This window comes from Hemitrygon akajei, chromosome 17 (genome assembly GCF_048418815.1).
Source record: "Hemitrygon akajei chromosome 17, sHemAka1.3, whole genome shotgun sequence".
In the NCBI taxonomy this organism is placed as follows: domain Eukaryota; kingdom Metazoa; phylum Chordata; class Chondrichthyes; order Myliobatiformes; family Dasyatidae; genus Hemitrygon; species Hemitrygon akajei.
The window spans coordinates 70,227,476-70,243,261 of NC_133140.1; the positions used below are offsets into that span (position 1 = coordinate 70,227,476).

Consider the following 15,786-nt stretch of genomic DNA (forward strand, 5'->3'; position numbering starts at 1 on the left):
TCCTAGCCTGATTTAACTTCCCAAAATGTGTTACTTTGCACTTGTCCTTTCATTTTAATCAATGATCACAACTGTATTCTTCCTACATAGTTCAAAAGTTCGAAGGAAATTTATTATCAAAACCCATAATGTCACCATATCCAATCTTGAAATTAATTTTCTTGCAAGCATTCACAGTAAATACAAATAAACAAAAAATATAATAACAATAAATGAGAAGTAACTATCAAGAACATGAGATGAAGAGTCTTTGAAAGTGAGTCCATAGGTTGAGGGAACAGTTCAGACTTTGGGTGAGTGAAGTTGAGTGACATTATCCAAGAGCCTGATGGTTGAGGGATAATAACTATTCCTGAACCTGGTGGTGTGGGAGTTGTGGGTCCTGAACCTCCTTCCTGATGGCCGCAGTGAAGAGAGAGCATGGCCCGTTGTAAAGGGGGAGGGGGTCCTTGTTGATGCTTTCCTGTGACAAATCGCCATGTGGGTATGCTCAGTAGTGGACTGGGCTGTCTCCACTACTTCTTGTACAATTCAATTTCCACATGTCTGTTTGTTGCCTTTATTCCTTTAAACAGTTGTTATCATTTACCATTTTAAATAAAAGAGAATTAACTTTGTCCATAGCCAAAGCCAATATATGGCAAAAGTATAACAGCAATTATGGCATTGGCCTTCCTTCAGATAATCAATCAGTTGTCTGTGAGAACAAGGGCCAGATTGGCACAGCTCTCAAATAAGTTATATAGTCTTCTAACTCTCCTGAAGTCGAAACTTAATATAATTAACATTTTTTTTGTTAAATTGACAAAGAAGATACTGTAGATATTGGAGTTGTAAACAAGCACAAAGTATGGCTTGCAGGGGAATGGAAATTGTAACTTTAAAAAATGAATTACAAACAAAGAGAAAAGGTTGTCATTATCATAAAGTGTTTTATTGGTGGAGAGCTACAAGGAGAGATGCTTTGAACAGTGGAATGAGAAGAAATGTTGAAGATTTCACGGATTTTTAATGTTAGCATTAAATTTGTAGCAATGTCATGTAATGAGTGTGGATACCATAACTAGATATTGGCATTCATCAAGGGATTTGTATCAGGTTATAAACAGGTTTCTTTTTACTTCGCTAGGCTAGAAAAACATTGTTGGTCCCAACACCTAGGTTGAGAACAGGACTGTTCAATGAAATTGTTCCACCTCCTGGAGCCTCAAAGGAAATATTAAGGGTGTGTTCTACTGCTCAGGTATGTACTCTGCCAATGAATAAATCCCTTTCTTGTTTTAGTCACACTAAATTAGAAACTGGAGCAAGAGTAAGCCAAGCTGCTGCTAAAACGGGGTTCCCATTGTGGGGTCCATGGACCTCTCAGTTAATTGTTGAGGTCCATCGCATAAAAATGTTGGGTAGTCCCTGCCCTAGAGCTTTTACCACTGTATGGTAAGATCTTCTTCCTTTAAGATTTTCTTGCCCTAACCTCATATCCCATATTGCCTCAGTTATACAAAAATCATAGTTTTTATTCAGTCAGTATCTGAGATGAGAAGACTCTTGACCTCACAGTCTACCTTATTATGATCTTGCATTTTATTGTTTACATGTACTGCTCTTTCTATGTAGCTATTATACTTTATTCAGAGTGTTTGTTTTACCTTCTATTTCAATGCATGGTGTAATGATCTGAACAGTATGTAAGTCAAGTTTTGAGGCTGTATCTCGGTACATGTGACAATAACAAACTGTTACCCATATCAAAGCTCCTTGATCCATATCAAGATGTTTTCAATCTTGAATCTTTGAGTTAAAGATTTGCACATTTGTATCCTACACTTTATTTTGGGACTGTTCTGGATTCCTCAGCCAGAGGAAAGGTCCTTTCTGTACATAGCTTAAAAGATCTCTAAAATTTTGCTTCAATGAGAGTAACTCTCTTCTCCAGAGAGCAGAAGACTGGTTTATTCAGTTTGTCCTCAGATAACTTGAGGAAACAATTTGTTGAATCGTGGCTGCATTGCCTGTGTATGAGTATTTGCTTTCATAGGTACATTATTGGCATGAAAATTGTATGTTATACAAGTCTCACTATGACCATATATAACATAATAAAACATTTATATGCTCAAATCCTCTACCATTTATAAAAGGACAAGGATTATGTTACAGTATCACACAATTAGAATCCATGTCTTTTTATACGTTAATAAGTGAGAGAACGGGATCAAGCAATCAAAACCAATTAGTTGCACTTAGTCTAGTGCTAGCAGGCTCAATTTATAGCATGACTTTCTTATCGTCCCATTTCCTACATTCCTGCAACAAATTCTACAAATTTCTCCATTTGCCACAGGCGCTCTTAAGCACATCTGTGTTGGTGTGAGGATGTGTTGGTGGGTTGGCATGTCTCGAGTGTTGTAAGTCTTGGAAAACCAGTTTTTTGATCAAAAATTTCCAAATGTTAGGGCAGAAAATGGCCTATTAAGTATTAAGATAAGGAGACCATTGATCAGGTTTGGACTTAAGTTGTAGTTGTTCAATTGATGCTTGCACTAGTTCCTTGGTTTAGTCCATAGTTTAGCCATCATACAAATATACACATGGAAAAGTTTGAAAACTGACCTTTTTCCGTTGCCAAGAAAACACATCATACCTGGAGCTCTTTCACGGGAATCTAAATTGACTAAAGTAACAACTGTTTCCATTTTTCAATGTACCCAACTATGAAATCAAAAGTTATGAACTTTGGGTAATCATGACCTGACTGTTCCGGAGGAGCCTGCGTGAAAAATTGAGGCAATCCTTTCTGGCTTCTAACTTTCATATTTTTCTTAGATATGCTCATGCGATAACTGTTAGCTGAGTTATGACAAATGAACTCAAGAGACTTTTCATCGATAGTAACCCATGCAATTGTTGCCTTTTGACTTGCTGGGGCTATTTCTGCTCCTGGTTAACATCAAAAGGCTCTGTAGGTGCTGGAGCGCCATCTAGTGCTTATTTCTAAAACATCGATTGCTACTGCTTGGAAATGAGTTTCAAAGCCTGCAAATATTAACAGCTAGTTAAAGATTGGCAACTCATGTGACTTGGAACTGAGAAGAGTTTGCAATAGTAGTTACATTGATTCAAGATCAGGTTGAGTGTAAATGAGAGGACACAAACATAGTTGCCTTTAACAGAGGAAGAAGTTAAGGGGTAATGATAGAACTTCCATTAACAAGGTCACCAGCCATTTAAGGTTGTTACTGTGACAGGATATGAACTGTTAATGAATTAACTGAGAAGTGGACTTGAAAAAAAACGTGCAGAGAATCTACAGCAAATGATTAGATGCAGTTTTGTGGTCACACATCCAGGTGTAATGATATTGGTGACTCTATCACAGGAGTTCCATTATAAAGGTTAACTCCTTGGGCTAACACCATGTGCTATAGGAAACTAATCTTTTTGTTCAAAACTAGATGATGTGAAGTTAATATTTAAGTTATTTTTTTTTCTTTTTCTTTTGTTCCTCTGATGAATAGGACCGTTAATTTGAGAAAGTTAGAAGGAGAGTTGACTGTTTCCTAGTTTACAAAAGGCATTTGCAATTATCAGAAAGGTTATTGAAATACACTTCATTTGTTTTCAGGTAAACATTCAATTTTCAGTGTGTTTTAACAAGGGCACACATTTACCTACCAGGTGCACCAAATAGAATGTCTCTGTCTGGTGTTTTATATTCTGTGTTTTCCGCATATTTTCACGTTTGTTCTTTTTTTTTTGCACGTTGGGGGTTTGATGTTTCTCTTTGAAAGGGTTCCATGATTTTCTTTGTTTCGTGGCTGTCTATGGGAAAACAGATCTCAGGGTTGTATACTGCATACATAATTTGATAATAAATGTACTTTGAATCTTTAAATCTCAACTGGCTATTGAATCAGCATCTTTTGCAGAATCATCTAAGAATGCTAAATTGCTGACAGCTCTTTCTCCATCCCTTCACATCAACCAAAGGAAAATAATTAGCAACAGAAAGTTTGGTCTAAATTGGTATTATTGTTAGGTATTGAATTTTTCAGTTTTAAATAATTAAACAACAGCAAATCACTTAAAATATCTTGTTTTCACGTAGCCCTGCTTATTTCACCAGTGAAATTTTATGCCGATAATAAAGTTAGTTGTTGAGAATTGACTCTTTTTCATTTTGTTGTAAGAATGCTGGAAGTTTCTTTTAAATTGCACGTGGTAGGCTACTTTCCCTTTGAACCAATCACTTTGGTTTCCGAAAGCGGTAGTCTGCGGCATTGAATGTCATTCAATAGATGACGGTAAATTTGAATAAATGATGTACTTTGAATATGTACCTGTTGCTATTTTTTATCAATTTCAAGTTATTTGCACTTTATAATGAAAGATAATTGATAGGTTTCACGATGGAAGTTTTTTTATAATCAAAATTACCTTTTTTTTTCTTAAATGCTAAATAAAACTGAATGGAAAAGCCCTGAACCAAAATAAAAATTCAAGCCCTAATGATCATCTCAACAGAAAAACATATTTTATTTTATGTAATGGAAAATCTGTATTTATACAATCAATTCACGTTATCAGGACAACATTAATGCTCTATTGCTTCTTAAAATAATTATTGATTATTTTTGTAACGCTGAGAAATCGCACCCGTTATGTGCCTGTCAAGTTCCACTGACAGTAATGTATCAACAAAGAGACTTCTTTTCAAGTGTTCTTCATGTTGATTGACGGATAAATTTGACCAAGAGACAATGGAACTGCCTGTAGGAGCCATGAACAGTTATCTATTTTCTGTCTGTCTGTAGTCTGTTTTGTGTTGTGTGCGTTTATTATGGGTTGTAGTAATTTGTCACGTGGGTTGGGGTCTGGTAGAAGCAAATGAGTACAGTATAGTCATGCATTCATGCTTTGTCCTAATTACGGTAGTTAGTTTAGTTTGTTGATAGGGAGGTAGCCAGGGTTGATTTTCTTTTTTGTTGACTGCTAGTTTTGATTACGCTAATCAAAATATTAGATTGTTCTTTGTTGCTGGTTTCGTAATAAAGGATTGATCGTACTTTTTTCAACTTAGAACTCAGTAATTTGGAAGCACGTCATACAGTGTTGAGTCCCTCGCTCAGTGGTTTTGGTTTGTTTTAAAGTAACTGCTACACCGCCTTCAGATTAATGCCATTAGAACTTTTAACATCTTACTCAACATATTTCCCTGGTTATGCAACCTGTATATTATCATTTTTTTTCATTTTCTCTCCAGCCTTTTGACAATTTGTAGCAATTTCTGTGTTCTCATTCTTCTTCCCATCTTATACTTGATGGTTGGCAATCTCACCAACAGTGGCAAGACTGATCTGGCCTATGGTTACATCTGTGTAGAAAACCATGATGGTTAGATCACCCATAGTCCTCGTGTCCATCTGAAAGAAAAATGATGTTATAAGCTGGAATGCCCTCTGACACTAATATATTAAAAAAAATAAAAATCTGGAACAAAAAGTAATTTTGTAAAAAGTGCCTTTTGAAGTTGTTACAATAAATAATTTTTAGAGGAAAAAATGCATTTATATTAAGCAATTTCCATAACCTCAGGATGTCATAGTGGTCTGTATAGTTAATAAAGCATTTTCAGCAGTTATACTGCAAGGCTTTGACATATTCTCTCTGCCTGACTTTTCAGATTCCTATGTTCTGCAGTTTTTTTTCTTCTAAGTATTTTTGAAATGTAATTGGTCACTGTAGATTTTTATAATAATCAAGACATTATGTAAATGTTACCTCTCTGTTCATGTTTGGCTAGTTGGTGACGATTTCAACTGTGTGATATTATATTCCCTGTTACTCTCTCCAGGGAGTGAAGGACTTCAGTGTCCCTGTGAGACTTGATGCGAAAGTTCACATAGACCTGGTTGTGGTGGGCTCTGTGGCTGTATCTAAGGAAGGTAACATTTATAATGTAAATATGAAATATGCACTTGTAGATAAGTTGCACTGTACCACCAATCTGGACTTTTAGTATAAAAATGCGTAATTCACAAAATACCTTGAGGATCTTCACTGGGAAATTACCAGACAAAATTTAATAGTGAACAAGAGAAAGTCTGCAGATGCTGGAATTCCAAATCAACGCACACAAAATGCTGGAGGAACTCAGCAGGTCAGGCAGCATCTTTGAAAATGAGTAAAGAGTGGACGTTTCAGATGGAGACGGTTCTTCAGGACTGCGCGGTCTTTTAACAGTAGACCACAATACGAAGTATTAGGGTGGATGATCAAAAGCTTGGTGAAAGAATTTGGTTTTATGAAGTGTCTTAAGGAGAGAAAAATAGAGTCATGAAGCGATCTGGGGTGCAGTTTCCATAGCTTGGTCTCCTTGGCAACAGAGAGAGAGTATGGTCACCTGTGGTGAAGTGGAAGCAGCCAAAATTGGGGGTGCACAGTGCTCACGCTGGTTTGTACAGCTATGAAGATGAATATAAGTACTTAAAATTGTTGAGGAATAGTTTATCTAGCCACTCGGGCTTGGTCTTTCATTCTGTAAGTTGTGGCCTGCCTTCTACTTTTTTGCCTGATCCTAATAATTGACTTGCCAAAATCTAACTCTGCCAACCTTAAGGGACGCATCATCCACAACTCCCTGGGATTAGAGAATTCCAATGATTGAGGAGTCACCTCACTTAGACGCTAGATAGACTTTTTGTCCTGAGACGCCGTTTCTAGATCCCTCTACTAGAGAAATAGTCTCTCCTGTCAGACCCCTTCAGAATCGTACACATTGAGGTTATGCCGGAGAATGGGTCCAGTTTACTCGCATATATCCTCAAAGCAATTTGTAATTAATCCCAAGAATTGATCAAGTGAATTGCCTCCACGTCAAGTAGGAGGAATGATTAGTAAGTGTGGAGAAGGCACAAAATTTGATGGTGTTTTGTAAGGATGTCTAAGGCTGGATATAGATCAAAGTTCAAAATACATTTATTATCAAAGTATGTACAGTACTGTGTAAAAGTCTTAGGCAAATATATATAGTCGGGGTGCCTAAGACTTTCACAGTACTGTTTTTCCAGTTTTTGCACAATAACACTTAGTACCACCGAGCTAATACTAAGCTAATTACTCTTATTTCTGTTTCCCAACTACCTTCCTATTTTAACCAATATACAGTACTGTGCAAAAATCTTAGGCACCCCAGCTATATATTTGACTAAGGCTTTTGCACGGTACTGTATTTTATATAGATCTGTCTCCTTACATGCAGACGCAAAAAATAACCCCAACGGAACCCATTTAAAAAAAAATCGTCAAACACCCAGTATGCAGGAAAAAGAACAAATAGTGTAAGCAATAAAAAGTAAGCAGATAACATTCAGAACTAACGTTCACCAAGTGAGTTCACAGCCACGAAGCCAGTCATTGCTGCAGCCGGTCCTGGAGCCCGTTAGTTGCAGGCCACAGCCTCAGTTCAGCGCAGAAACTAGCAAACCTCGTGGAGCAGCCGGCTGCACACTGACCCGTCCCTTGCCTCCGATCCTGACACCCTGACCTTTTCAACCTGGTTCGGTGCTTAAATCGGCCAAAGATTGGTCTCTCAGGCCTGGGGTTCTGCCAACTTGATTTGTTCTGTGCCTGGCCTTTCCATTCTGGCCTGGTACTGGAATCAGTCAAACGTCATCTTGTTCCTCGCTCTCGGGCCTGGTCCCCACTGGCTTGTCTCTTCCTCGCCTTGGATCTGTCACTTGGAATTGGCTGCAACTCGGCTCCAGCAAAGGACAAGCATCGGCTTGCTCCAGATTTGAACTTTTGGACTGCCTGTACAATCTGGCATTTCTGCTGTGTGAACTGAAGTCTCAGAGGTGCAGGAAGGGTGTGACGTGGCGTGTACAGGCTGAATCAAGGTGGGTGGGCCAGGCCTGAAAGCGAGGAACAAGATGACGTTTGACTGATTCCAGTACCAGGCCAGATTGGAAAGGTCAGGTATGGGATGAATCGAGCTGGTGAACAGGGAAGTTACAGGCTATCAGTTGCAGTGATCGTTGTCTAGAAAAAGTGTGATTAGTAGATTTGTTTGCTACCAATAAGGCGTCACCGTATTTCACCAATGCCATCTTAAAGCAGAAGTTAGAAATCAGATAAAAAGTTGGTCAGAATATTGACAACTGAAATGTAATGCCAACAAGTGTGAGGTAGGTGCATTTTGAAACTCAAATTGGGATCAGACACATTCGGTGAGTGGAATAGCACTAAGAGATGTTGTTGGACAAGAACCATGGAGTCTAGGGACTTTGGTTTTCAGGAATATGGCTCCCTGGAAGTGACAATGCATGTAGGTTGTGTGAAGAAAGCAAATGGCATGCTTGCCTTTATCAGTACACAAGATGTGGAAGGAACTCAGTGGATCAGATACCATCTGGATGGAAATGGATAGTCAGCATTTCGGATCCCGTAATGTCAATTCCATTTTTTTTCTGTGGACGCTACTTGACCTGCTGAGTTCCTTCATCATCTTGTGTGCTGTCCCAGATTCCAGCATCAGCAGTCCCTTGTGCCTCCAGGCGTGCCTTCATGCCCGGCAGTGCTTCGGGAATTGGAGTTGACGTGAATTAGTACGCGGATGATAAGGTTTGATTGAACTCAAATTAATGGAGCTGATGCACATAAAACCAGGGTTTGGAAATGGACATCTAATTCTGTCATTGTTTAACATCCATTTTATGTTGACATCCTCACCATTGTTCATCTGTTTTCTTGTTGCCTGTTTGACACTTTATGCAATTTGCAAGGCTGGAGAATTGGAAAAGGAGAGGGCTTTGCCGACTTGGAGTACTCCATGATGGTGTCGATGGGAAGCATTGATGAGAATACAGTTGTCGTTACCACTGTACACGACTGCCAGGTTTGTTGAACTTAACTGTTAGGAAATATGAAGTGTAACATGAAGGAATTACTTTGTTTAGTCATATAAAATAATATAGCCAAATGCATTTTACTTTTGGAGCAAAAAAAGTGAGCCAAGCCATGAACATCAATCCTATATTCTGTAGCTAAGTGTAAGTGTCTCATATGTGATTGTATGAAAACGGCAAAAAATTAACTGCTGGTTCATTACGCTGGCCACAGTCATTCCGGTTCACACCTACAGCCATGTACTGTATTCTCCTGGGAAAGAGCTGAAACCACAAAAGAAAACCAAAACTAATAAAGGGGAAAGGCAGGGGGTGAAATCTGGAAAATTTTTGCACAACCCCCCTAAGGAAATTGAAACCAGTCCAGAAGATCACATTGACTAAATGTGTATTAACTGTTAATCCATTCACCTCCGACATGATGCAATCCATCGGCCGGCCAAACACTCCTCCGGCTTCCTTTTACAGGCATGAGGAGCATTGGAAACTACCACGTGAGCCAGCAACGCTTTCCAGACCCTCAGTACTCCTTTGAAAAAGTATCCAGCCCATCCGTACTTCTATACAGTTTAAATGTATGTAGCCTAGTTTTCCCCCAATGTCTCACACCAAAATATTCCATCAATTGGCACCCAATCCAATTTGGACTGCAGTGTGAATCTTTTGCAAATGAACAGTGTTGAAAACCGTGTTGTGATTGAGGCCATCAATAGAATATTTTCTTTTAAACTTGGAAAAATAAATATGAGCTACTGCAGAGGAAAAAAGAAAACCGCAAATGGTGAAATTTGAAATAAAATTTGCAAATACTGCGAAAGGACAGCGGGACATTTTGTTCTATTGAAATATTACACTCGGAACATTAACCTGCCTGTTTCAGTTGTTGGTCAACCCTCAGCGTACTTCTGGCATTTTTTTTAAAAAAAGTGTCTGTGAGTAATGTCTTTCATTTCAAAATCTATATTTTAATATAGCAGGATTTGTTTGCAAGGTTCAGAAAGGAATATTCAAATATAGCTTGGATTACAAATACAGAATGAGTTCATGATAATGGCTGAGTAAAATGGTGAAGGGTTTGTGGACAAGCGATCGAAACTAGGGTTATTGTCATTGGAACCAAGTTCAAGGGGTAAATTGGTGGACACATTCAAATGTAATGAGTTTTAATTGAGCAAATGGTAAAGTGTCCCAGTGGAAGGAAGATCCGTATTCAAAGACCACAAGTGGAATCAAATTTTATCACCTTAAAAAGAGAAACAATTGCATGTAGCAAAATGAAATAGAATTGTGGGTGTCAACGTACCCCGTGACCGGGTTACCAAACCAGCAGAAATGGAATGATATGTTGGAGTCTGGTGATACTGTAACTAAAGGTGTTTATTAGTAAACTAAGTAATACAGTATCAAAAATGCAAATATACATATAAAACAGGTTAGCAATGATAAATACAGAGGTGTAGGAATAAGAATCAAAACCAAGCTCAATCGTAGTCTAGGGGTAAATGAATAGTCTTAAGATAATGCAGAGTTCAGTTCAGTTCAGTTTGGATTGAGGTAGTTGCTGTTGTGACGGAGAGAGAGAGAGAGAGAGAGAGAGAGAGGGAGGGAGAGGGAGAGGGAGAGGGAGAGGGAGAGGGAGAGAGAGAGATGAGCAGCTGCAGCAGGCAAACCTTCCGTTGTCTTCTTGTTCCGTTGTACTGTTGTGGTCATCGATTATGACCCTTCCGTTCCCGGCTAGGCCGTTCTTCAGTGGTTTATCTCATCACCCAGGCGAGGAAGGACACACACACAAGCCCCCACCGGCCTGCCTTCACACACTGTGAGCTTCGGACCGATTCCCCCGAATTGATCCTCCAAGCCCCTACCTTCCTGTGGGTGTACAACACTCGTTCAGTGTCCAGTGGCGTGTCTGCCTGTGTCCCAGCAGACTCGTCTTTTATCTCCCCAGCCGGGGTACCAGCCATCCATCAACACATCATGTCCATCAAACTGACCACTCCCTCCTGTCTCAGCAGGCACCTGGCATCACTCTGCTGTGTCAGCAGGTACCTGGCATCACTCTGCTGTGTCAGCAGGCACCTGGCATCACTCTGCTGTGTCAGCAGGCACCTGGCATCACTCTGCTGAATCAGCAGGCACCTGGCACCACTCTGCTGTGTCAGCAGGCTCCTGGCATCACTCTGCTGTGTCAGCAGGCACCTGGCATCACTCTGCTGTCTCAGCAGGCACCTGGCATCACTCTGCTGTGTCAGCAGGCACCTGGCATCACTCTGCTGTGTCAGCAGGCACCTGGCATCACTCTGCTGTGTCAGCAGGTACCTGGCATCACTCTGCTGTGTCAGCAGGTACCTGGCATCACTCTGCTGTGTCAGCAGGCTCCTGGCATCACTCTGCTGTGTCAGCAGGCACCTGGCATCACTCTGCTGTGTCAGCAAGCACCTGGCATCACTCTGCTGTGTCAGCAAGCACCTGGCATCACTCTGCTGTGTCAGCAGGCACCTGGCATCACTCTGCTGTGTCAGCAAGCACCTGGCATCACTCTGCTGTGTCAGCAAGCACCTGGCATCACTCTGCTGTGTCAGCAGGCACCTGGCATCACTATGCTGTGTCAGCAGGCACCTGGCATCACTCTGCTGTGTCAGCAAGCACCTGGCATCACTCTGCTGTGTCAGCAAGCACCTGGCATCACTCTGCTGTGTCAGCAGGCACCTGGCATCACTCTGCTGTGTCAGCAAGCACCTGGCATCACTCTGCTGTGTCAGCGAGCACCTGGCATCACTCTGCTGTGTCAGCAGGCACCTGGCATCACTCTGCTGTGTCAGCAAGCACCTGGCATCACTCTGCTGTGTCAGCAAGCACCTGGCATCACTCTGCTGTGTCAGCAGGTACCTGGCATCACTCTGCTGTGTCAGCAAGCACCTGGCATCACTCTGCTGTGTCAGCAAGGATTCACACAAGCAGGCAGAGTCCTTGGATGTACAGTCAACAATCAGCGAAGAAGCCATAATTTTAAATCCTTGTGTCTCTCTCATTATCAGCATGTGTAGCAAGGCACCTCTCCCTCTCTTTATCTCTCTCTCTCGTTAGCAGCATAGTTCACGGGGGTCAACTCTGGACCCCATCTCCCCATGGTTTTCTCATCACACATAACATGGGCATTGGAAAAGAGCATAGGATTGGATCTAATTTAACAGTCTCATTGAGCCTGTGAATGGCCTTGCACTATTCTTCTCACAGTAACATCAACCTCCAACACTTATAAGAAAATTTACCTGTTGTGTAAATAGTCCAGGTTGCTGTCAAACACAGCCTCCTGTCCATTTCAGGGTCCCATGTGATTGGGCAGAATTAAGATTAGCTTTACTTGTCAGGTGTACATTGAAACCTACAGTGAAATGTGTAGTTTGCATCAAATCAAATCAGCGAGGATTGTGCTGGGCAGCCCACAAGTGTTGTCGTGCTTCTAGTGCCAACATAACACTCTCAATTTACAAACCCCAACCATACACCTTGCTCGGAGGTAGGAGGAAGCTCACACAGTCACAGGGAGCACATACAAACTTCTTACAGACAGCTACAGCTCGAACTCCAATCTTACACCTGGAGCCTAAAGCATTGTGCTAATCCCTACAAATCTGTGCTGTCCCTTTAGTGGATTCAATATTCAGGAGGATACTTGAAAAGGCAGGCACATGTTTTTCCATTAATTAGATGTTTACATTAATTATAAAGTTAAGCAACACCAAAGTAGCCATGTTAATTGGAGACACAAGAAACATAGAAAACTACAGCACAATACAGGCCCTTCAGCCCACAGTGCTGTGCCGAACATGTACTTATTTTAGAAATTTCCTAGGCTTGCCCATAGCATTCTATTTTTCTAAGCTCCACGTACCTATCCAGGAGTCTCTTAAAGGACCCTATTGTATCCGCCTCCACCACCGTCGCCGGTACCCACTGCGTGCACTCACCACTCTCTGCGTAAAAACAAACAACACAAATTACCTTCGACATCCCCTCTGTACCTACATCCAAGCACCTTAAAACTGTGTCCTCTCATTTTAGCTCTGGGAAAAAGCCTCTGACTATCCACACAATCAATGCCTCTCAGCATCTTAAACACCTCTATCAGGTCATCTCTCATCCTCTGCCATTTCAAGGAGAAAAGGCCAAGTTCACTCAACCTATTCTCATAAGGCATGCTCTCCAATTCAGGCAATATTCTTGTAAATCTCCTCTGCACCCTTTCTATAGTTTCCACATCCTTCATGTAGTAGGTGACCAGAACTGAGCACAGTACTCCAAGTGGGGTCTGACCAGGGTTCTATATAGCTGTAACATTACCTCTCGGCTCCTAAGCTCAATCCCGCAGTTAACCACAGAGTCAACCTGCGTAGCAGCTTTGAGTATCCTATGGACTTGGACCAAAGATCCCTCTGATCCTCCACACTGCAAGGAGTCTTACTATTAATACTATATTCTGCCATCATATTTGACCTACCAAAAAGAACCACCTGACAGTTATCTGGGATGAACTCCATCTGCCACTTCCCAGCCCAGTTTTGCATCCTATTGATGTCCTGCTGTAACCTCTGACAGCCCTCCACACTATCCACAACAGTCCCAACCTTTGTGTCAGCAGCAAATTTACTAACCCACCCTTCCACTTCCTCATCCAGGTCATTTGAAAAAATCACGCCGAGTAGGGGGTCCCAGAACAGATGGTTGAGACACACCACTAGTCATTGACCTCCATGCAAAATATGACCCATCTACAACCATTCTTTGCCTTCTGTGGGCAAGCCAGTTCTGGATCCACAAAGCAAGATCCCCTTGGATCCTTTGCCTCCTTACTTTCTCAATAAGCCTTGCATGGGGTACCTTACCAAATGCTTTGCTGAAATCCATATACACTACATATATTGATCTACCTTCATCAATGTGTTTAGTCACATCCTCAAAAAATTCAATCAGGCTCGTAAAGCACGGTCTGCCTTTGACAAAGCCATGCTGACTATTCCCAATCATATTATGCCTCTCCAAATGTTCATAAATCCTGCCTCTCAGGATCTTCTCCATCAACTTAACAACCACTGAAGTAAGACTCACTGGTCTATAACTTCCTGGGCTATCTCTACTCCCTTTCTTGAATAAGGGAACAACATCTGCAACCCTCCAGTCCTCCGGTACTTCTCCCGTCCATATTGATGATGCAAATATCATTGCAAGAGGCTCAGCAATCTCCTCCTTCCCCTCCCACAGTAGCCTGGGGGTACATCTCATCTGGTTCCGGAGACTTATTCAACTTGATGCTTTCCAAAAGCTCCAGCACATCCTCTTTCTTAATGTCTATATTTTCAAGCTTTTCAATCCGCTGTAAGTCTAAACTGCAGATGCTGAAATCTATGCCTTTCTTTGTCTGCCTCCATCTATCATTCACCTGCCAAAGCTTTCCAACTCCAATCCCACTCCCCACCTGCCTATCGTCATACACTCTCAGTCCACCAGTCATCTTTAGCTTCTGTTTTACCACACCCTATTTCCCCTACTTCGGCCATCTCTGCTCTTCACTCTCAGTCCTGAGGCAGGTATTGACCTGAAACATCGACTGTTCCTATAGAAGCTGTTCAACCTGCTGAGTTCCTAGAAACATAGAAAATAGGTGCAGGATTAGGCCATTTGGCCCTTCGAGTCTGCACCACCATTCAGTATGATCATGGCTGATCATCCAACTCAGAACCCTGTACATGCTTTCTCTCCATACCCCCTGATCCCTTTAGCCACAAGGGCCATATCTAACTTCCTCTTAAATATAGCCAATGAACCGGCCTCAACTGTTTCCCATGGCAGAGAATTCCACAGATTCACCACTCTCTGTGTGAAGAAGTTTTTCCTCATCTCGGTCCTAAAAGGCTTCCCCTTTATCCTTAAACTGTGACCCCTCGTTCTGGACTTCGCCAACATCGGAAACAATTGATCCAACAGATTGTTAGCCATGTTAATTACTGCATTCTTTGGAAATACTATAGGTCATGAATGTGTAAGCAGAATTGATTTTCTGATTAGCAAAGCGTGGAAAGTCACATTATAGGAATGGTTTCTCTTCAGATGAGAAAATAAATGAAGATTCTGTGAATGTACTTAAAAGATTGAATGTTCCAAGGCATTTTTTTAAAATCCTGGAACAAGAGAGACATGATGGGTGTGCCAATGGCACTATTGTGCCAGGATCTGGGAAAGAGTTAGATGTGCATTGGGCTTATATTTTGAGGTTGGTGGAAATGATTGTTGAGCAATACACTTATAAAGTAAACCTACCTGCAATTTGATGGACATCTCAGGCTCCACAAAGGAGAAGTTGGTGAGGATGGCCCTCTTTAATTGCAGAGTAATGTTCCACTCTCCTGTCAAAGCCCACTTTATCTGAAAGGTCCATGCCATTTCCGATCCCAGCGTGCACAAATGAATTTAGTGTAAGTAATGGCAAGGTAAACTCTACACTCAGTTTGACATTGTAGTGCATGAAGTATCCAGCTCTAATCTGCAACTATGCATGACTCAAATGATTGAGTTTTAAATGAAACGTTGTTGTCATGTGCAAAAGTGTTGTAGTTGGTAAAAAAGTTATTCCGAGTGACACTGATTCACAGATTAATATTAGTCTAAGATCTTTGTCAAATGGCTTACATCTCACCTGAAAGAAGAAGAAAACCAAGCTATCATCTACAAATGAGAACAGTAGGCATATCTTTAAAATGGGGTTTCAGCTGTTTCACTGTACTGTAATCCAAATATAATTATTCTTCTGAAGTTTTGTCATTTAAACACTCTTGACTTGCAGTGTTGAATGTCAGAGGAAATTACCCAGCATTCATGGGTG

General features: G+C 41.1%; 1 protein-coding gene across 5 annotated transcripts in view; it reads left to right on the plus strand.

Annotated features, from left to right (window-relative positions):
- mthfsd (methenyltetrahydrofolate synthetase domain containing) overlaps window positions 1–15,786 on the plus strand; it is a 48,661-nt gene that overhangs the window by 22,115 nt on the left and 10,760 nt on the right. For 3 of the 5 annotated variants that reach the window (XM_073070353.1, XM_073070352.1, XM_073070354.1), the window contains exons 4-6: window positions 1,130–1,243; window positions 5,855–5,945; window positions 8,784–8,896. In XM_073070353.1, coding sequence (XP_072926454.1) covers window positions 1,130–1,243; window positions 5,855–5,945; window positions 8,784–8,896 — 318 coding nt within the window. The remainder of the gene's footprint in view (window positions 1–1,129; window positions 1,244–5,854; window positions 5,946–8,783; window positions 8,897–15,786) is intronic. The other 2 variants (XM_073070356.1, XM_073070355.1) reach the window with 1 other exon arrangement.